We start from the raw sequence: 22,171 nt of genomic DNA, 5'->3' as shown, positions 1-22,171 counted from the left end.
CTCGTTTACAGTAATAGAAAACCGACTGCTGCTTTGACGTGCATTGTTTTGTGTATTAAGAAGTGTGTTTGCTTATTTCATGTGTCTCTTATTGAATCAGAAACATGGTGCTTGTCAGCCTTTGATGCTACATACTGTATGTGTGTGTGTCTGTGTGTGCGTGTGATAGTGATAAATGATGATAAGCCAAGATGGCAGAGACCGAAACAGTGGAATAATGACATATACTGTACATAGAGAAGCAGCGACGGGACAAAGAAAGTGAAAAGCAGCATCTTGTCAGCGTGGACAGTGACGAAGTGAAAGCGGGGCTTCTTCACATGGGCTTTGTGGAAGGAACGGTGAGGCCGACCTGCTGAGACGCGGAGCTAGATTACAGCCCGAGTCTGTCTCCATCCGCTCCTCAATCACTGTGAAACAGAGACGCACTCAAAGAAGACGTGACAGAAACTGTCAGCAGAATTAGGCATTGTAGCCGTCTCCTCTCCTTTGTGCCTTTTAATATCCTCTCATCTCTCCCGTCTCTCGTCGTGAAATCCAATTTGCCTTGACATCGCTGGGTGAATGGTGAGAAAATGTCAAAACCAAGTGAATTATAAATATTTCAAAAGCTCACCCAAGGAGGAAAATTAAGATGGAGCCCCCCCCCCCCCCCCCCCCCCCCATCAGCAGCTGGGTCTATTTTACTCTCTTCAGTTCTGCGTGGTACAAAATATCCAATGGATCATTCCATCACTCTGGGCTCACGTCTTATGAGACTGTCCTTTAGCTTATTGGTATTTCTCCTGTTTGTTTGATTTCTAGGGGGGAAACTTCACTTTCTTCACTGCTCCCGCCACATATCGGCTAATGACCAGCGTAGGTCCATTGCCATGACAGTCAGAGGAGACTTACGTGCAGTGCTACAGCTCCAGTGCTACAGCTCCAGTGCTATCATCTCCAGTGCTAGCATCTCCCAGCCTGCTGGGGGATGAGAGAGGAGGTTTACTGGCTATTGTGTCGTTTCATTTACTGCGCGGGAGGAGAAGTGGGAAGTGAGGGGGAGCATGAAGAGTTAAGTGAAGGAATAAGAATAGAACAGGATGAAGATGATGATGAGGGTGAGATTAAAAGGACAAGTGGGAAGATGGATTATGCATCATGTGTGTATTAATATTAATGTGGGTGTATTATCCGGCGTCTTTTATTTATTTATTTTTATTCAGCCTCCTTTTAACTCAAGCAGCCGCTGCAAGTTACGGGGATGATGTCATCCGTAGACACATCCTGGATCCGACACTGAGGCGCGGGAAACAACAGCTATGACAGCACCCAGGATTATCTGAAGAGGCAGCTGCATTTTTTTTAGAGTCACATCTGGATTTCCTGCATTTAAACTACACTCACCTCAATGAATTAACAGAAGCAAGCGAGTCTGTGCATCATGCGACGTCACCAGTCTCACTCCTAACACCTCAGTGCTCAAGTAGTTCAGGCCAGTGTGCGTTTGTGCGCATGTGCGTCTGCTCCTGGTGACAAAATGACACCGGTCTCCAGTTAATTTAGCTGTGTCAACTCCAGCAGGCCCCTCTGTCAGCATTCATCAAGCCACAAATGGGTTCTCCTCTCATGAATATGCAAACTCCCCCTAATCAAAACAGCCTCCTGCTCTGTGTGTGTGTGTGTGTGTGTGTGTGTGTGTGTGTGTGTGTGTGTGTGTGTGTATGTGTGTGTGTGTGTGTGTGTGTGTGTGTGTGTGTGAGAGAGACACAATCGCACTCCCCATTTCACCTACATGTCATGTACGTACGTACACACACACACACACACAAATGATTGTGGAAGGATTATAGTTCACAGCCGTCTCGCAAACACGCCACATATCAATTGATAGAGCGTTTGCTCGGAGACAGTTTCATTTTCAAAGGCAGCGCTCGATCGCGCTCGAGATGTGGAGACAGGAAAACGTTTTCAAAGTGCCATAACTCTGCTGCAGGTGAACACTCACTCTTCACTTGGTTCCTTTTTTTTCTGCATCAGCTTTCATACGTATCAAAACGTGGTTTCAACAGTTTTGCAGCCGTTTCAGAATGTCAATACTAATTGTTGTACTCCTGGGCTTCGCTGACCCAGATTTAACCTGCTCAGCACAGACGGGCTGCTCTTGATCGCGTAAATGATTCTGTTCAGTCCAAGTGGTCCAGCTGCGTCTGCCTCTGGGTTCAGTCACACACGAAGCAGAACCGAGGCTTATTCCACCATGCAAACAGTCGGACCCTACAAGCATCCGCACATCCACACATACAGTGAATTAGCTGTAATATTCAGGTTCTGAGTGAAGCTCTTTGGTGAATTTAATTGCCGGTCACATGACTATTGTTCAATCTGTCAACACTCTCGCGCTAATAACTGAGGCAACACACCCAACATGAGCGTTTAAAGACACCAGCAAATATTCGGTGCCGTCAGTCCTCAGGAGAAGCGCGAGGAGCCGGGACGCAAAGCCAGCGGAGGAGGCCAAACGCGGCGTGAAATGCGATGCAGGCAGCTCGGCCCCCGTCGGTTCAGCGCTTTGAGTCCCGCTGAATTTTAAGTTCCCATTTATCTCGCACAAACACAAACAGGTAGTCGCTCAGACGGCGCCGCCCCGCACTCGTGACTCCGGGCCCGGCATGACTTTGATCTGGAAGGAGCTACTCCTTCGAGCACGGTCGCTAGCTTCCAGCCATCTATACCCAGTAAATAGACTTTAGAGTTAGTGTCACTTCACACGTTTCTACCAGTTCTTGTCATTTCCATGGGATCAAAGGTGCCACTGTGGCATATTAGATCTGAGGGAGGCTTCCTCCTCTTCCAGATGGACCATTTAATTAATAAATTGTTGGCATCTCGTTAATTTGCCACAACACTGCGCTTCCCATTAGCCCGTTGCATGGTGTGTTTGGCTTGACGCTTGCTAAAACTTGGCAAACGCGCCGTTGTAGCAGGCCTTTGAAGCGCCATCGCCGTAATAAGATGCCCCAACATGAGCTGGCTCTGAGCACACGCTGTGTCAGTGAGTCACAGCGCACAGTGGGAAGTAACAAAAGAACAAGGGAGCATTTAGGAGGCTTGTGTTGTTGATTAGCACAGCGCTCCGTTAGCTGACAGAGAGGACATTCCAGCGCCGTGGACCCATTAACCTTAATGGGAAACCAACTTGGATCCCTGAACTGGACAGCCTTGAATTATGGCCTTTTTTCCTCAGTTATTTGCACTTATGTAGACCGATGTATTATTTATGGTCTCTGGGTCCAGTTTTAGTTATGGTTTTTCAACTAACGACCTAAAGACCTAAATTCTTGGACGTTCTCTATCACCCCACTTAAATATCAATTGCTGCTGCAGGTCAGAGATTTAGTGGCAGTGTAATTTTTATGTTTTAGTGCTAAAATTGGATGTGAAAGTCATTTGGCTTTTCGGGGAGTTCAGTAAATTCTCTCGCTTTAGGAACCGTGAAATTTGTTTAGAAGCTATTGTGCCGCCACAAAAATGTGCAGCGATTGCCAAGGATTTTTTTTTTCCATTCTCATAAAGCTGAGCTTTACCCACATAATATATTTTTTTTTACGGCATCAGGGCTTTTATTGTACTGAGCAATCAGAACGACAACCTATCGCTCAAAGGATGAGTCAGCGTCTGCAGTGAATGTGAGTTATTATGTGACCAGCGATGAGCCGACTAGAATGAGCTTCAAACCTCGGCGGCTCCATTAGGGGGAACGCGCCAACCCGTCCACAGCAATACAGCAGAGCTGCTGTTTGTCCTCTGACTTTTAGTCACTTCGTATTAAAGTATGAGGGAGTTTTAAATACCTGCAGCTGTGTTTTAAGTTGTATTTCGCCTCCTCTGCAAATGTCCCAGTGGGTCTTTCATCAAGATAACACAGCGTCCTGTGTTCAAAGGCAGACTTATTTTTGTGTGTTACAGTAAATGGCCATTTGCCATCAGCGGGTGACACACACAGATGTGTCAAGAAACAAAGACTCACAACAGAACAAGTCCCGACCTGAAATTACATTTGATACATTGGACCCTGGGAATATGTGTAAGATCTGCTCATTAACGTCTTGTCTCATTTTTACCTTTAAGCTTTGTTGAATCGTCCCCCATTTGTTTCTTTCACAGGTGAACATCACAGCCGTTTATTGCTTCGCTGCTCATTCTCCTCGTTGTATCCTCCGTTATTAAGCGCAGAGGTTATAATTAAAAGCAGAATCACTGTACAGTATCAGACTGCGCGATGCGTGGGTTTGATGTTAACCCTCATTCGCGCAGTGTTTATCACGACTTAGCGTGCTCCTCCTCTGGGCCCTTCGTTCAATCAGTTCGACCCCTGATATCCATTATCAGCCAGTAACAAAGATGTCACCGCAGTGACCCACCGGTGCAGCCAGACACCGCCATCCATCACAGGCGACGGACGCCGCGCTGTCAGTCTCGGGCGAACACGCCTGTCGCCGCGGCGATAACTCGGCGGACCCGGGTTTCCACATGCGTCTGGGAGAGACGGAGGCAGACAACGACCTTGCGCCGCGGTTCGGGCGTCGGAGCCCGTTGGCTGTAATTGCCTGTCAGGCGGCAGACGCGGGGCTTGACGGAGCGCTTGCACGGTGTAATCCAGGTGTTTGCGGCGCTGTGATGGGAGACCAGGGGGAAACACTCTGACCTCCGTGTCCCACGTGTCCCCGGCTGTGTCCTATTAGGCCGTTTGCCGTCTCGCGTGGTTACTGAAGATTTAACGCGGGCATCGGGGTGAAGCCGGCAGATTTCCCCTGACTCTCTTTATTCTGCGTCAGAGTGTGTGACAGTGTTTGGATTGTGCTGTGTACCTTAGTTTTAATTGCACTCCGCTTTAAATACGTCTACAGCGTAGACTCTGGAATTAGTTTTTCATTACCAAAGCAGATTATCCAGTAATTAAAACTGCACTTTTTAATAAACACATTAATTGTCTTGTTTACCATCTGCCAGCAGTCATTTTTGATAACTATGCTGTATTACACGTTTTCTGCCAACTGTTTGATTTGTGTTTGCCTCCTTGTTGGATTAGCATCAATAATTAGAAACCTGTTGATCATGTATTATTTCCATGAGCATGTAAATTCCAGCACACACAATAATATCTGCCCGCGAAATCATCGTGTCTTTTTTTTTGCAATTAATTTCTTTCCATGGAATAAACAGACAAAATAGTTGTGTGTTTAATTATAAACCTGAAATGTGCTAGTTCGAGTGGGAATAAAGGAAATGTTGTGCTTACTTTTAATTATCATCAAGTGGAAACGGTTCCTGATCATCAAATACCCACATTCAGTCTCCTAAATGGAGCCCAGGTTTTAATGGTTCATAGTAGATAAATGAGTTTGATCTAATTAAATAAGTAAAAAGCGTGTAGTGAGGGCATCTGTCTTCTGGGACCTTTTGTTGATTAGAAAACAATCGTAGGAAGTGGCCATTTTCTGTGTGAGCTACACGTCCACTGTGCTTTAGATGAAAGATTAATTCTGCAAAGAAATAATTTGAGATGAGTCTCAACCTTCCAGTCACCTTCCTCCCTCTGCACCATTATGACTGATTCACAGACTCTCTGACCCTGACAGAGTCGCTGTAATTATCCTAATGAGGTCTGAGCAGCCTTTATGCAGTCAGAGTATATTGTACCGCTCTCACTCACCGACGCTGCAGCCTGTGTGTGTGTGTGTGTGTGTGTGTGTGTGTGTGTGTGTGTGTGTGTGTGTGTGTGTGTGTGTGTGTGTGTGTGTGTGTGTGTGTGTGTGTGTGTGTGTGTGTGTGTAAAGAGCGACAGGCTCCCCATCAGAAATGTGGGGTTTAACACAAGTAACTGCACACACACACACACACACACACACACACACACACACACACACACACACACACACACACACACACACACACTGCTATGTACACAGCCTTTCTGCTCGCTCCTCTGTGTTCGCTGGAAGAAATAAATTGGCCATCACACGGGCATGGAGGGAGAAGAGAGACGGAGCGCCGAGGGATAATTACGCGTGTGGCGCTCCGTAAGCCGCTGTTGTTGGAAGCGTATCAACACATATAAAGGTCAGACCCTATTCAGACATCAGTCTCAGCGTCTGCCCGGATCAAAACCCAATTTTATGAAGATGCCAGGATGGAAGCCCTGTAGTTGGCAGGAAGTCAGCGCTCAGGTTAAAGACTGAGGTAATCCCACTGTTGGTTGTAGGCCTTTAAGACACAGGCACAAGTAGAGGAGCCAGATCACATGTACTGTGGTTACCAGTGGGTAGCGCTGGTCTTACTGGAACAAAACACATTGAAGAGCGCCAAGAGGAGCGGGGCTGCAGGCTTTGCAATCAATGCTCATACTGTTCTGCAACTTCATTACAGTACGTCCCCCACTGTGTTTTAATGGCTGGCCTCTGTCTTGTTCTGTGTGTTCTCCGCTCAGTGCTGGGGGGCATGGAGTCACGCGGCGTGCTGAGGAAGATCAGTGACATGCTGGAGGTGATTCTGAAGCGGATGGACAGCCTGTCCAAACTCGACAACACCTCCACCACAGAGGCGCGGCGTCTGGATGAGCTCAGCTCGGCCATCAACAGGTATTTGGCCTTTTTTTCCCTTGTGCTCATTACCTGTCATGCAAATGTCAATATGTGGAAGCGCTAATGCTAACGCAGCAACTGACTGCATCCATGAGCGCATACTTCCTTTATCCAAACTTGGACCTTTGCATTTGCATTACACATCACGTCATGAAGCTCAGCTCCACAACTAAGCGTGGCCTCAACACATCTGCTCATGAAGTCGTAGTACAGTTCACATACATGTATAAGGGTTTAAATAAATGTCTTCTTGACATTGACATGATTTGGTTATGCTCATTGTCGGCATCAACCTTACGTATGACATTCATTTCAGATTCTTGTATCGCATCTGTGCAGCTCGTGCTTCTCCTCTGCTTTGCTTTTTTAAACTCAAACCAAGCGTTTCAGAGAACGTAGAGCTGTTATAGTCAGTCTTGTAACAGTTCTCCTCTCGTTACTGTGTGTCACTTTAATTTAAACTGTTATTCTTTTCCTCACGCTGCAAACATTGCTGCCTATTGCCTCCAAATCTCAGCCGCAAACAGGAAGGACTTGCTATGACCTCGCTGCTCCTGCTCTTTTCTTACTCTGGCCTGCAAACACCAAAACAGCCCGACTGTCTTCTCTGGGAAATGTTCTTTTTATTCCGACTTTCTTCATGTTTAAACACTGTGACCAAACTCGGCAGCAGGAATGACGTGACACACGCTGACAGCTACCCCTGGCTTCCTTGAACCTTCTCAAATGATCCTAGGTAAATTTGGGGGATTTTGTAAACGTGTTTTTTTCCTATACTCTGTTTTTGTTAATTCAGTCCCTTGAATAAATCTCCTGGGAGTCTGTGCAGTGTCGTCACAGCACAAGTTAAATCCCTACAACTTCTTTCATCTGTTGCGTTGGCAACGCGGACCCGAGCTCCCCCTCTCCAGCCGCGTTTTCCAGCTTCTCCCGGCCAGTCCCCTCACACTCAAAAGGCCAGCTGACGTCCGGAATGTCCCCAGTGTGTCCCGCGTCCGTCCTGAACAGGCTCCCTGCACTGTGAAGGAGTAGCAGCTCCATCCTAAGGTTCCTGCAAATGTCAGGCCTTGTGAGCACGTCTCTAAGCTGAGTCTGGTCATACTGTAGAGAGAAAGAGCAGCATCTGCAGAACTTCCTGCCGTTCTGCGGATGCTGCTGCTGGTGATCTCATACAGTGCTCCATTGCTCCATTGCAGATGTTTTCCATGTGGTGAACATCGCTGCGTGGTTCGCTGTCTCGCGGAGGAAACGTAGTTCGGTGACTGAAATAGCACTGGGTTTGTTTGGGGGCTGTGTGGTGGCACAGAGGGAAGGAAACACTGAGCCACCGCTGCAGTGAGCCAGACTTAATCCCCAGCAGCAGTCCTTTCAGCTTGGCTTGATGCCGCAGTACACACAACTGGCGTGAGACCAGTCACCCACATTTGTAAGCAAGATTGCAATAAATGTTTGATCATTTGGTCCGTTTCCTGTATGTTTCACTCCTAATTAAAATAGCAATCAGTCTCTAATGATATATTAAGTTTAAATATACTTAAGGGATATTAAAATAATTGTATAAATGATTATTTGTGCATCTTGTGGATGTGTGTGTGTGTTCTTGCATGTTTACCTGTGTCTTTCTTCCATTCTTTATTTCCTTTCCCCTTTTGACTCTATCTATGTATTTTTTGACTTTGACTTTGCTCTGTCTGTCCTTCCTGTTTTTCATTTCACTCTATTCTTTTTCATGCTGTTCTTCCTTTATTGGCGTTCACGCACATGCACAAATCGAGAGAGGTGGACCGGTTGGACTGACAAGGTAATGTGTGTGTGTTTGCCAGAGGGAGAGGAGAAAATGGGAACAAAAAAAAAAAATCCAAATTCAGGCCAGTGATCCACTGAGAAACACATAGATACTGGGTGGGAGTCTCATCTCTAAGCAGGCTTCATCGGCGATGACACACTCCTGGGTAGCAGCGAATGGGACTTGATCTCTGAGGCTCCAGCCGACGCTTCACCCAAGGGGCAGCAACTTGTTAGAAAGGAAAATGGAGGAAAAATAACGAGCGGAGGGAGGGAGGGAGGGGTGGGGACTGCGAGGAGCCTGAGAAAACGAGGGAGGGAGAGATTAAGGAGAGGAAAAGGATGCAGAGTTGACTCACTTTGCTTTACTGTGCGGCGGATGAGAGGAGAGATTGGTAAGTCTTCCCTTAGGCATATGCTCTATAAAGATCACTACTCCAGCTCAGCTCTACCTATTTCTCCTCCTTTAAGCTCCCATCTAAGCTCTGTCAGCGACTAGCCTTATCCCAGGGGGGCTTCTTTCCACAGCCCTCCAGTCAACACTAGCTTCCTCCAGTCAGTCAGCAGACTGCACATAAATCCTGTTTTTTATGTATTTTATTCATTTTTCGTTATTCTTTTTAAGTCTATGCAGAAAACCAGCAGAGAAATAAATACAGCACCTCAAATATAATGCTCTGGCTTCACATTGCACAGCGCCGTGCGTGGAAACAGTGTGAGGGACTGTGTGTGCGGCGCAGCATGACGGACGTCAGCTAAACAAACACAGACGTCTTGTCTCACGAGTCCCTGGTCCTTTAAAGGTTGGGCTCATTAGAGGAACAGTAGCATTTATTTGTATCCTTAGAAACGCTCTCTTTCTAGTTATCATTGATTACCTCTGTGTTTTTTTCCTCTCCGCCTCTCGCTCGGCGTCTGTCAGTGCCTCCTCTCGTTTTGTCTCGCCTTCTACTTTCCTCTCGTTTTGTCTTCTCCCGGCTCCTTCCTCTCTTCTGTATCGTTTGCCACATTTGTAAAGCAGCCAGCGGTCCACATTCATCAAAAGAGACGAGTCTCTGTTGCAAGTAACAGGCATCAAATATGCACATCGCTTTATTCTTTGATCATTACCATTGTTGAATGTTTTAGTGGCGCTGTCTTGTTGGTTTCCATAGAAAGTCGCGGGGGATCTTTTCATTTTTTCCCCTCTCTTTGTTAACAGAAAAGTGCTCCCAGGACTTTTGGTCACTTTATTCTTTCCCAACATTTATTTCAGCTTTTCCTCAAATCCTCCGTTGCACTGTATATTTCTGTCAGCCTTTGATCTCGTTGTGCGGTTTCCTGTCTGCTGCCTCCCATCCACTCCTCTGCCTTGGTCTCCCTTTTCTGTGGCTCTGTCTCTGCGGGTTTGTCTCCAGGGATGAGGCAGACATTACAAGCGCGATAAGAACATCAAGTATCATAGAGGCCAACTTGCATGGTCACAGTCAAGTTGGCCCCAAGGAGACTTCATTGTAACAGGGTTACCTACATTATGAAGCAAAGGTTTAGTCCTTCAGGCGAAATATGTTGCATCTTTTATTGAATAGGAACCATATTAGCTCTATCTCTCTACAGCGAAACTGTAATAATAGGGATGTTGTTTAATATCATTTTGTTTCATATAATGCTCATTATAATTTAAAATGATGCAATAACTTCCACTAATATGCATGCTGTATTTTTCTCACTTGTGCAAATGGAGCACTGAAATTCTAATTAGCTCTGGCATGTGTTCTTATTGAGATAAGTTTATTTCAAGGCTGTTTGAAATGGTTTATTTACTCAGTGGGGATTTTTTTTACCCTTTGGTGTCTGTTACAGGAGGTTCCATGAAACACTAACGATAACCAAAAAACAGGTTCCACTCCTGCAAAACGACTGTGACGCATATATAGAATAGTCTTGAAAAGCTACAGTACAGCCCACATTATGAGGCACTGCCGGAAGTAACGAGGTTGAAGTATCAAGGGATCCAGCGCTTGATGATGTATTGCAGCACAAGCAGTAAAGGTTTTGTGATGTGGCTAGAGGCCGCGTCTGTAAGAGGGTTTGTTGTTGTCTTCGCTTGAAGGCCATGCTCATAGTTTACTAGTTGGTAAATTTTCCAGTTCAAACCTTTTGCTGCAAACCAAACCCTCCTTGTGTAATGACCAAGAGAGGGAGATACAAGAGCCAGTGACTGTTTCTAACACCACAGCTCACAATTATATGGAATAAAGGAATGGAAATGAGTTCTGGTTTATTTATGTATTCAGTCTTCTGAATGCATTTCTGTGATTGTATAACTGGGTTTAGAATACACTGCAAGCTAGAGCACACTGATTACGTACAGTACAGTACATCACCTGGCCCAGAAATATATGGAAACACCCTTCAGGAATAACTAGGTGACATACTGTAGCTCGAGAGAGGACATGTGGAATACGTGTACTGTCCCTGAGACCCAGATATGTGAGGAAAATGAATATACACTGTGGTACCAGGACTGTAGTGGGGTGAATACAAAGAAGCAATCATCTTTTTATCTGCATACAACATCAGTGCTTGTTGTAGTAAATAGGTAGACAACATATGGCCAGCCTTATAAGTAAAAACAGAGGATTAAACAGCTAAGTCGCATCGTTATTATTGAGCCATGAGGACCTGGTGCTTGCACACGGTAGTGTGTAGCAGGTAAAGGAAGTCCCACCTATTGTATTGTAGTCATACCTGTCAGTGCTGTCTTTGCGTCCTGATGTGAATGCTGGTAATGCCTTCAGCAGCCCTACTTTCAGCACCATGGACAGTGTTTGTGACAGCGTTTGCTCAGGCAAACTCGGAAACATCATCCACTCTCTGCAAGATTATTTTGTGAAAGTTTGGGTTTTTTCACTCCAAACTGTTCACATATATTTTCCACATAAATACCACACAACATTATAATTTCACATTTTATTCTTCTCGATTTTTCCGACAGTAATAGTGCTTGAATCACTTACTTCTACTGTACGTATTAAAGTGCAAATAAACACACTTAGCGACGCATACAAAGCTGATAATGGAGCATGGAGACTGCCTGTGACTTTGATGGCTGCCTACAGTTTTGTTTACACTTCATGAAAGTACAAATGTGTTTTACTTGCGCATTTTCTCGGCCCTATTATTGTTTTTGTTTCTTTTTATGCTGCAGCTTTTGGCATTTACTTGGATGAGCTGTGCTTGCAATGCTGAACATAGTCTTTGGTGGTGGCTTATATTATTCTATATTTTAGGTTATTAATTGAGGTTAGAATTACATGCAGAAGCTGGAAAACTCACACACACTGCACATTGAAATCAGTTTCATTTAAACGGACATAATGGGCGCAGCAGTATATTTATGTGTGCTGCACTGTTAACGTTGCATCATGTGAAGTCATGCTGCCTGATGCCGTGGAAGTAAGCAGGCCTACAACGAACGCACGCTTTGTCCTTGTGTGAATGGGAAGTCTCTCATCCTGCAGAGGAAGTGGTATTAACAGCACAGGTCCTTTTCTATTTCACGCTCCAATCAAGTGTCTAGCAATTTGCATCTTCCACTAACACGTCTACATCTGTTGAGATGTAAAAAAGTGGAGGAATAGAGAGAAACAGAACTAAAGTAATAACAATGAGAATAGTGAAAGTGAAGAATAACTGAAGAGTAGAGACTAACCCAGCAACTGAGGTGAGGGAAGAAGAATGTGAATCGGGGAAGGGATTGACAAGGAATACAGATGGAGGAGGTAATACGACTGGCAGAGGAGGAATGGGTGCAACTGGAATTCTGAATACTAGGAAGTTTATACGTGACTGTGAGCATGATCCAGGCTCTACAACACTCAATTTACATCATTAAGCACCATTCTTCTTCACAATCTCCTTATGGCAGTTATGCCCATTATCTTATGTGTCTCTGCTTGTGTGTTTGTGTAGGTTTCAGCCAGCCGGACTGGTGGAGAGAATCCAAGCCATAGCCCAGAACGTCTCCAACATGGCCATCCGAGTGGAGCAGATATTACAGACCAGCATGATGCAAGGACGAGGTATCCTGTGATTAACCTAGCGTGTGCTCTTTGACGTGCTTAAGGGCAAATGGTTCCGTCATACGCTACTGACTGTGCTCAAACATGACGGATAATAGGCTTAACATTGTTAGTAGCAAGTAGGGTTGTCACCTATCAGTTGCTAGTTGTATGTGAATATTAGAGAGTTGGGACAGAAGTCAAGTTTTAATTTTTTTAGTCAAAGCAAGCAGGATTTTATTGTCATTCCAACTATATACTGATACGATGAGATCGGACCTCTATATCTGTCACCTCACAGCAGCTTTTAATGTCTGAACTGCACAACATTGGGCTTTGTTCAGGTACAATAATGTGCAGCGCATATAGAACAGAGGAGGAACAGACATGCATGCAGAGTGAGAGAACGACCCACGCGCTTGTGCAAATGAGGACGTCCTGTTAATTTTCCCAATGTCACAAATTACTTCTGACAACCTGCCAAAATACGCAGGCAACAGTTTCAGTTTGACACGCTGCCTCAAAAACATTCAACACTGAGAAACTGTAGCAGAGCAATTTGTGGAAGTTAAAAATATCAGGAACATTTACTCTTAAGACTTGACAGTTGCTGGTTTTGTTTTCAGCTCTGAGGACGAATGTAGAGTTAGATGGCAGATTGATTTTATTTATTCATTTCGTTTTTTTTAGGACAATGAGTTTGAAAGGAGGATAAATATAGAAAGAAACATGATCCTCTCTGTAAATCTCGTCTTTTTTTGCTTCCATCCGACACTATTGTTTCCTGTTGTTTTGTTTTCTCATATTCTTTATCAAAACCAAAATAATATGGAGCCGGCGAACTCCCGGACTCAGACGCACAGATAATAGCCCCCGTTCCTTCATTCCTTCCCCTTATCTCCTCTTCTCTCTTCGGGGTAATTGCCCAACTCCTTACGTAAGAATAAATGAGGATTACATCTAACTTTTGTTTTTCCACGCTGCATCCGCGGAGACAGCGGCACGTGCCGCTGATTTAGAAAACACTGCCGCTTTCTCTAATCACAGATGAATTGAAACACTGCCGCCAGACTTTATTATCAAACGGCTCAGCGGCGGTTTATTTAGCTCGTGGTCAGGCATACGCGAGAGGGAAATGACAGCAGGCAGAGGGGCTGAGGATGTGATTAGAATTCCTTTCCCCTGGAGCACTGACGGGCTTTTATGTTTATGTTCTTCCTGTCTTGCAGGGACGAGAGTCAAGTTTTTATCTAGTTACTTGACCACATTTCCAATTGCTGCTAGAGTGGCTGCTATTGTAATCATACTTGTAGGCAGTGTGGGTGTTTTTTTGTTTTTTTTCTATCAATAGAGAGAAGCCCTGGGGAAGATTTGTGTGGACGAACGTCTCCATTTCATTAGGCAAATGGAAACAGACGGAATCTACAGAGGAGGCAAATTTGTCGGTCCGGAGAGAGAGAGAAAGAAGCGGGGGAGGGGTTTGAAACAAAAAGAAATGAGACCGCATTAGGGACAGTCTGATTTCATTTTCTTTGTTAGCCTCTGCTTTTCTGTTGCTCGCATCCTAGCGGAGAGGCCGTTAACTAAGTCAGTGGAGCAATTAATGCAGTGAGTGCAGGCTAAGTGAGCAGACGAGCTCGCCGGCGTGACCCCGGGACGCTCGGCAGCAGCGGGAGGCTGCGCTGTCAGGCCCGGTGAATAGTGTGCACTGCAGCACAGCAGATATAGTGCCATGTTGCAACGGGAGGGGGGGTTGTTGATTTATGGGCGCCGACAGCACATACGGCCCCCGCTGGAAACGGTGTTGATAATGTTATGGCCGAGAGCGAATATTGCCATAAAGCGTCCACAGGTGAGTGACGAGGAGCCGATAGCGTTCTGAGGCGCGCGCGGGTTCGCGGCCGCCGCCGTTTAGCGCCAGTTAATTGATTAAAACCTGCATTTTTAAGAGGCTTTGACATCCTCCATATGCTGCTAAATGAGCTGACAGATATTACTACAGCGGCTGATTGCTGCGAATCGTTATCTTTACTGGAGAAAACATCCACATTAAAGCCGGCCGATTTATGCGAGCTGAGCTGGGGAGCGCTCTGACGCAGCAGTAATTGTGGGTAAATGAGGAGCACAGTTTGTATTTCACTCACAAGGGGCATATGTGAATTGATTATGTAGGTTTTTAGGCTCATTGGCCCTCCTTCTTGCAGGCGTCCACCTCTTTGATATATTCTGTGTTTGTTCAGCAGTGAGAGACGGGACATCGAGCCAGTGTGATGTACCAAGGGACCCTCGCTTCCCAGAGTGCCCTGGGAAAGTAGACGTAAGTGTTTTAGCCCCTTTGTAATAAATATCCATGATGTCATCCATAGATTGTGTTGACGTAATTAAGATTAAGGGGTTAATGCCATTGTCCCTGTTGAAACCTTGCAGTGGATGCGAGCACGCTGGACGTCGGACCCTTGCTATGCCTTCTATGGGGTTGATGGGTCAGACTGTTCCTTCCTCATTTACCTGAGCGAGGTGGAGTGGTTCTGCCCCCCACTGGCCTGGAGGAACCACAGCAGCCCTCCCACCCAGCATGCCGAGCTGCCCAAGGCTCCCAAGAGGCAGGTGGGTGGTGCAGTGAAACAACTTTTTTTTATTGAAGTACTCTATTGGATATTTCAGGGAATAATCAAATAATGGCCTAAGAACTAATTTGTCTTAATTGCTCAGCACACAGTCATCACACTGTATAAATATGTGGCCTCAAACAAAATGTTGCAAATAATTAGGATCCAGGCTTTTAGTCATAGAGTCATTCAGCCCTCTAAGCTGATCAGCCTGATCCCCCTCAACATTATCCTCCAACCTCTGTTGCTCAACCTTAAATTGAAGGTTGCCGAGAAGGTAAAAACTCTCATTTTATCCACCAATAAATATGCACACATGCATTGTTCACCTCCTAATGCTTACACAACTGTCTATCAAGCAAGGAATTAACCTAGAGGTATTTAGAGAGACTTTTGTTGAACCTTTAGGAGAAAACCAAGACAGTGCTCATTGTTGCTAAACTGCACACACACACACACACACACACACACACACAAAGCATCGCAAATGCCTGAAGTGCTGTGAATGTATTTCACAGTGTGTTTGTGCGTGGTTTCAATTTTTCGCACTCAGTTTTCACCAAGCTAAGCAGAATGTCGGCGTAAACCAAGACTGATGTCTCCACTTTACCCTGTGACCTAAATTACTGAATTATGATTGCAGACAAGCAGAGTTGAGCCAAGATTGTTTTCAGAGCGAGAAAACCGTGAAGCATCGATATTTAGCAGAACCCGCCTCAGAGTAGAAGGTGAGCAAGGTTCTTGTCAGACACAGTTTTTATCTTGAAATGATTCTTTAAAACACCAAGAGGAGGCAATTGTTGCATCATGTCACAAAATGGCTTATTCTTTTGGAAAATCCACACGTAAGTGTTTTCCGAACCTACAGAAAATAGAGGTTTACCATCAATTAAATATGAGGAGGAGACATTTAGGCACAGGTTGCATCAGCTGATGTTCTCTCATCTGCAGATGTCATAGTCCTCTTTCACATATTTATTTAGTTGCTTCAGGTGCAGTCAATTTTACAGCATCTGAGCCGAATGGAAGATAAACAAGTCTAGGTTAAAAGCAACGCTGCAACTAAGCACTAAGTTTAGTTTTTTCTCCTCTCCACGTTACAAAGTCGGTATCCACATTACATGACATCATCGCGTGTCCAACAGGCTGCTTTCCGCACCAACCTCTCTGTGCTGCTGGACCAAGTCGGGTCGGGAAAGGAGTCTCTCAGCTTCATGAAGCGCAGGATCCGGCGACTCGCACAGCAGTGGGCGACAGCTGCCAACCGCCTAGACGCCAAGTTGGAGCAGCGATGGAGGGACCAGAAGAAGGTAGGACGGGGGGATGTCAGAGGATGGAGGGACTGAATATCACACCTGAGGTCTGTAGTACAGTAGCTGGTAACAATGAATAGCATCAGATATAACGTTGGCATCAAGAATACAGTGTAATGTGGTGGCAGAAAACAGCAAGTACAAGTATGTGCTCACAGTGATATATGAATGGCTCAGATAATAAGAAACTTCAAAGCTACTTAGTTTGAGCAATAAAAGCTGGTAGGAGAGTAATGGTAGGTTGTCATGCTTTGTGCTGTCTTCTGTAATTGGTGCATCTTTATCTATCAAAGCTGCGTCCTGTGAAATATGAATTTGCTGTGCTATCGTAGAGTTAATGATTTACACAGACCGTGTAAATTATGGCCACTTCCTGCTCGGAGCCCCGCCTCCTACGGGCTTGAAGTAGAATAAGGAACCAAGCTAAACAGTCATATGTTAAAGAGAAGAAATGAAGGGGAGAAAGAACATTAGTAGTGACTATGATGAATGATTATTATGAGATGCAGGAGGTTCAGAAAGAAACTAAATGAATAATAAGGATGTCATTTAGAGGGGTATTAAGTCACAAAGGCAGTATGTGATTGAAGAAAAGCTGCATGTGGTATTTTATAGCACATTTCAGCGTTGCCTATTACTTTTCTTCTTTGCTTCTGGCAGACTCATCAATGTTGCGTTGGGAAAATAATGATCAATGAACGAGATGTGCGCAGGCAGATTGGGCACACGCTCTTCTTCTCTCCAAAATGTTCTCAGCCCCCCCCACACACACACACACCCTCTTTAAAATAAGTTAGCAGTGTTGGAAATGGCCTCTGTCACCGTGACTGATGTGCTACTTTATTGTGGCGCGCGGAGAGGATTTGTAATCCTGTGCCTTGGCTCCGTTGCTCCTTGGACACCCGCGCCCGCTGCCCGATGCTCCGCCGCTATCTCAGCAGCAGGTGCACGGCGGTTTGTAGGAGTTAGCCTTGACTGTCGGATCCTGTTCATCACAGTAATTGCAAACGGAAGTAAAGATGCGCGCGTGTGTGTGTGAACGTGCTTCACTGCTAATTGGATATCATTGCTATAAATCCAGTTGCGGCATCGCGTCCATCAAACATTCAGCCGCAGTGTGCTCATAGTCAAATCTGTCATACTCTGCCAGACTTTATTCATGAAAGGGGACGATTGTGTGAGTGTAATTACCTTTGACCACAGGAATAACATTGACAAATGTGTATTGACTGTAGCCCTGGACTTGCCTAACCTTTGCCGTTGACTAAATCCCCACTTGCAGTAGCAACTTTAGCATTCTGCTCGAGTGCGCGGTCGTTGCTATTCCGCTGGCGCTTTGTTGATTTAGTTGTCTTTGCTTGTTTGCCTTTTGCTTTGTCGTAAGCGGGATGATGTTTATTCAGAGAAAGAATGAATTAGCGAAGCAGATAGGCGTGTAAGGGAGGATAAAGGGTGAGGAGGGGAGAGTGAAATAAGATGATTTGGTTTTAACGACAAGCAGCCGATGTTCGTGTGTGGGTGAAATGAGAAATACATATGACAAACACATATTCATAAAGCGTGTGCCGTGAAGTATGATGTTGATTATTTACATACAATTAAAAGCCTGGCTCATAGCATTCGGCCATTATTACACCTGGGTGTGTTCTTACTTTGTGTGCGTTGAGCATCCACCGTCACTGTGTCTGTGAGCATACGCCGATCTCTTTAAATTACACTCCTGCCCTGTCCTGTCTACCCTCCTGAGACTTAATTGACCTCTGACTGATGAAGTGCAGACAGTTTGCTAATAAGATGTAGAAGGTGAAGCGAGGAGGAAACCTGTAGTCGGGCGGTGGGAAAAAAAAAAGTCACAGTGAGTTGGAACGGGAGGAAAAGCAAGTTAGAGAAATGTGACAACAAGGGAAGGAGTGGAGACGTGAGGAGAAACCAGGAGGAGGGCAGTGGTCTGCAGAGGCATGTGAGGGGGAAGGTGAAATTAAGGGTAGAGCGGTGATGGCTGGCAGTGCCAGCTTGTGCTGCCACCCGTGGCCTTCCATCAGACAGCTGCAGCCTTCGCCGGGGCTGCGGTGCATAAGCGAGCGGGGTCGCGTCCCGGTGCCCCCGCTAACAGATGCTGGGAGCGCCATTAGCATTCCTGTTAGCGACGAGAGCCACCCCGTACGTGAAGCGCCACTCGCCTCTACTCCTCCGCTGTCACATGAGCTCACCAAGGGCTCCTCCAAGGACTTTGCTCAGACGCGCTCTCATAAAACATCAGCATATGAAAGTCTAGAGATTTCGCTTGCCACGGCGCACGCCAGTTATATAATATTCAGAGGAGGCGAGACGCTGTGAAAGGACCTTGATTCATAAGTTGCAGTGTGTGCTTTGGAAGGGAGCAAAGAATACGCGGTGGGACCTGCCTCCTAAGCTCCTGCTTTTACTTATAAAACGGTTGTCACAACTGGCAACCCGTCGCCCGACGACAGCTGGGAGAGGCTCCATCCCTGCGACCTACGACCCTTAGGAGGATGAAGCAGCTGGAGACGAGGGAGAGCGAGGGATTCCGGAGCCACCGGTGTTTATCAAACCTCAGGCCTTGGTGTTTAATCCCCAGGGGACGTTTACAGCGGGGAGTAACTACAGATCCTCCACAGACCCCCCAGAGCTGGAAGCGAGCGGGCAGCCGCCACCAACACACACAAATGCTCGGAGTTTGTTGATGTATGTGTAAAGCAATGAATGAATGGACACAAACAGGAGTCCAAATTTCGGCGCCGGGTGCTGATGGCGTCAGCGAGGCCGAGCTGACCGCGCCCCCGGACTTCAGCTTCGGCCTCACACTCGCTTCAGTTTTGTTGACTCTCCGCCGTGTCTCTCCTCCCTCTCGTTCGTCTTCATTTCCAGGCGAGCGCCCGAGCAAACACGCAAGACCGTGTTGGCGGAGAGAGCGTGTTACTGATGCGCTCAGTAAAGCGCCTCGTGAACCACCCACAGCAGTCGCCCCCCCCCCGTCCCAGCTATTGATTCCTGCTCGGCGATACAAAGGTTTCCTTTCCTGCATTGTCCTGATATGTTTCATTAAACTCCACTCCGCTCCTGTAACCGTACACGGGCATTACCATTTGCAAATGGAGATAAATACTGTCTATTAAACAGAGATTAAAATCCCTCGTCGGCAGTCTCCATTATTGGTTGCCAGGTTTTGTGAAGCACCCTTACTTCTCTACCTATTAGCTTTGCGTTTGGGTGTGGATGCCAGCTTTGTAGAATCCAATCCTCCGCGGCCGCTGTGATATTCCTCATATTTTTCAGCAGCGCCGCTGCCAGGATTGGGCTCCTTCTGTCTCCGTGTCGGTGAGACGCCAGTGTTTCACCAGCGCGGCTACTGCCGCCGACACAAAGCCAACAGAGTGGAAAGCACTGGTGCCATGAATTCTCCCTCCTGCCATCTGCCACCCAAACTATAATTAAATTTCACTTATCTTTTTTATGAAGTTGAAGTTAATAGAGCAAGCTTATTAAATCAGAGGATTTTGCAGCGGCTGGAGGTCCCACTGGAGCTCCGCTGCCTCTCAGCTTCTGTGTTAACTGTTGTCTAAATGCACAATAATAACACCTCATTTTAGGCCACTGACCCAGTAAAGTACTGTCGTAGCAGCCGCCATTAAAACTTTCTCCACACAGTTGGCCGTAAGCTCCTTATGGATGCAGCGCGGGGAAAGTTGCGAGCTCCGTTCTCCAGCCAAGGCGCCGCTAGTTAATCGGGATTACTCGGCAGAGCGACGTTCGGACATTGGCTGCGTCTAATCCGCTGCGAAGAGCAACGTGTTGCTCATTTCTCGTGGGCTGCGCTAATTGCGGAGCGGCGAGGTGGACGCGCACCCGCGGAACATGCTGTGGCTTCGTTGATGTTGTTATCTGTATGAACACATGGTGAAATAAGTCAAAGTCCAAAGTGATGGATCTCTATACGTATGTGCATGTTGATCCATGTTAAATGATTATACTGTACATACATTTTCATAAGGTTTTTTGGGACGAGGCTGAAATCAGAATGAATTTAATCCTCAAACCGTTAAACCAGTTTATGATGCAAAAGCTTTAATTCCAAGGAGCTTAACTTTAGCCAGTACACATTCTTTATATAAATAACAGTACGTCAGTCAGATTGCATATACATGCAGCAGTGATGCTATGTTTATATCAAAAAAAAACTAAAAGTGTTTGGGGCAAAGTGATTAGAAATCGGTACACTATATTTGTTTATCATTATAGGGGGCTTCTGTATAAAAGAGTTGAACCACAATGTCCTCCTGTTCACTTTTTAGATCCTGGTCCACGTAGGCTTCCTGACCGAGGAGTCTGGAGACGTTTTCAGTCCAAAGGTGCTGAAGGGAGGTCCTCTGGGAGAGATGGTCCAGTGGGCGGACATCCTCACCGCCCTCCATGTTCTGGGACATAACCTCAAAATCTCCATGTCTGTCAAGGAGCTACAGGGGTGAGTAATGAATGCGCCGACTGTGCCAATCCGATGCCGGGGCGTCATGGGAGGGCCTCAGTTTCACCTCTACACAGCAGCCGCTATAATGTAGTATAATGTAGTAATGTGTTCTCGCTTTCACTTTATGCAAACGGTTTGAACCCGCGTCACACTTGTTTTAATCTGCTCACCAGGAGACGCAGGCGCGACACGATGTGACAAAATGATTATGTGCCAACAAGCCGGTGACCTTTAGCAATCCTCCCGTTATCACTCCCACTTATCGTGTTCAAAATGGTTAAGAGAGGCTTTCGCTCTAATTCCTTCTTAAACTAAACACCAGGCACACGTCTTTAAAGGCCAGTGGATGTGTTTGTTGCTCTATTGATCCCGTATCGTCTCGCTCCTCCGCCTGCATCAGCGCGCCTGCGTGTTTTCTGCTGACGAAAAAGCGCACACACACACACACACACACACACACACACACACACAGTCTCAGATGTAAATCTGTCCAGTTGGGGGAGATCCCTCAGGCTTTTTTGCCCAGCCTATGCAATATCCACGTCACGGCCAGGAGGGAATAAATCACACGGGCTCTCAGCTCGTAGATGGATGACTACCGCTGAACACTGGAGTTATGAATAGGTCTGGGCGTGAAGGGACAGCTGAGTTATATGCTTGATGGGTGACGTCTTTGTTCAGCCTTGATGGGGCCAATAGTCTGTGTCTTTGAGCCGCCGTCGATCACCGCGATGACACAGATACAGCATATAGATCAATATAATCATGTCTACAGAGGCCCTGCTGTAGTCTGCATTTCACAATGTCCCACAAATCACAGAAGAGGTATTGATCCCCAGCCCTCGGCAGTCATTCCGTAGACATATAACACGTCTGCGGGGAGCAGCAGACGGTGAAAATGTGGAGGACTTTTACACCTGAAAAAATGAGCTCGGCGGTGGCAGAGACGTTCACAAGGCTGAGTTCAAAGATGTCAGGCTCAGAATGGATGCGTGTTGTTACTGCGGCGTCTTGGGACCCCGCTCCCCAAAGTTCTTTCAAATCAGGCTGCGATATTTTAGGCAATAATGAAGTATACGCTAACATAGCAGCATAAAAGTGACTTTCAGTCTCTCTCAATGGCTGTGGAAAGAAAATAGCGTTGGAAAACGCTATTTTAAAAACTTTTGTGTGACTCTGTCAACGCATCAGTCATCAATTACCTAATCTATTGGAAAGAGGGAAGTTGAATGTAAAGGACCTGCAGCTTTAGCTGCTGCTGATCAGCTGATCCACTTCTAGCTTCTATTACTACTGTATAGTTAAGTCCCTG

At 46.1% G+C, this 22,171-nt stretch overlaps 1 protein-coding gene across 2 annotated transcripts in view; it reads left to right on the top strand.

Annotated features, from left to right (window-relative positions):
• The window catches only part of LOC114853178 (alpha-1,6-mannosylglycoprotein 6-beta-N-acetylglucosaminyltransferase B-like), a 64,467-nt gene that overhangs the window by 17,248 nt on the left and 25,048 nt on the right, over positions 1 to 22,171 (top strand). The window contains exons 3-8 of one of the 2 annotated variants that reach the window (XM_055509179.1): positions 6,470 to 6,620; positions 12,363 to 12,472; positions 14,695 to 14,768; positions 14,879 to 15,058; positions 16,206 to 16,370; positions 20,687 to 20,856. In XM_055509179.1, the coding sequence (XP_055365154.1) occupies positions 6,470 to 6,620; positions 12,363 to 12,472; positions 14,695 to 14,768; positions 14,879 to 15,058; positions 16,206 to 16,370; positions 20,687 to 20,856 (850 nt within the window). Of the gene's footprint in view, positions 1 to 6,469; positions 6,621 to 12,362; positions 12,473 to 14,691; positions 14,769 to 14,878; positions 15,059 to 16,205; positions 16,371 to 20,686; positions 20,857 to 22,171 lie in introns of both variants that reach the window. The other variant, XM_055509171.1, reaches the window with a different exon arrangement.

This window comes from Betta splendens, chromosome 1, assembly GCF_900634795.4.
Source record: "Betta splendens chromosome 1, fBetSpl5.4, whole genome shotgun sequence".
NCBI classification, from domain to species: domain Eukaryota; kingdom Metazoa; phylum Chordata; class Actinopteri; order Anabantiformes; family Osphronemidae; genus Betta; species Betta splendens.
The sequence above is the reverse complement of the archived record's forward strand: the minus strand, read 5'-3'. Positions and strand labels throughout refer to the sequence as shown.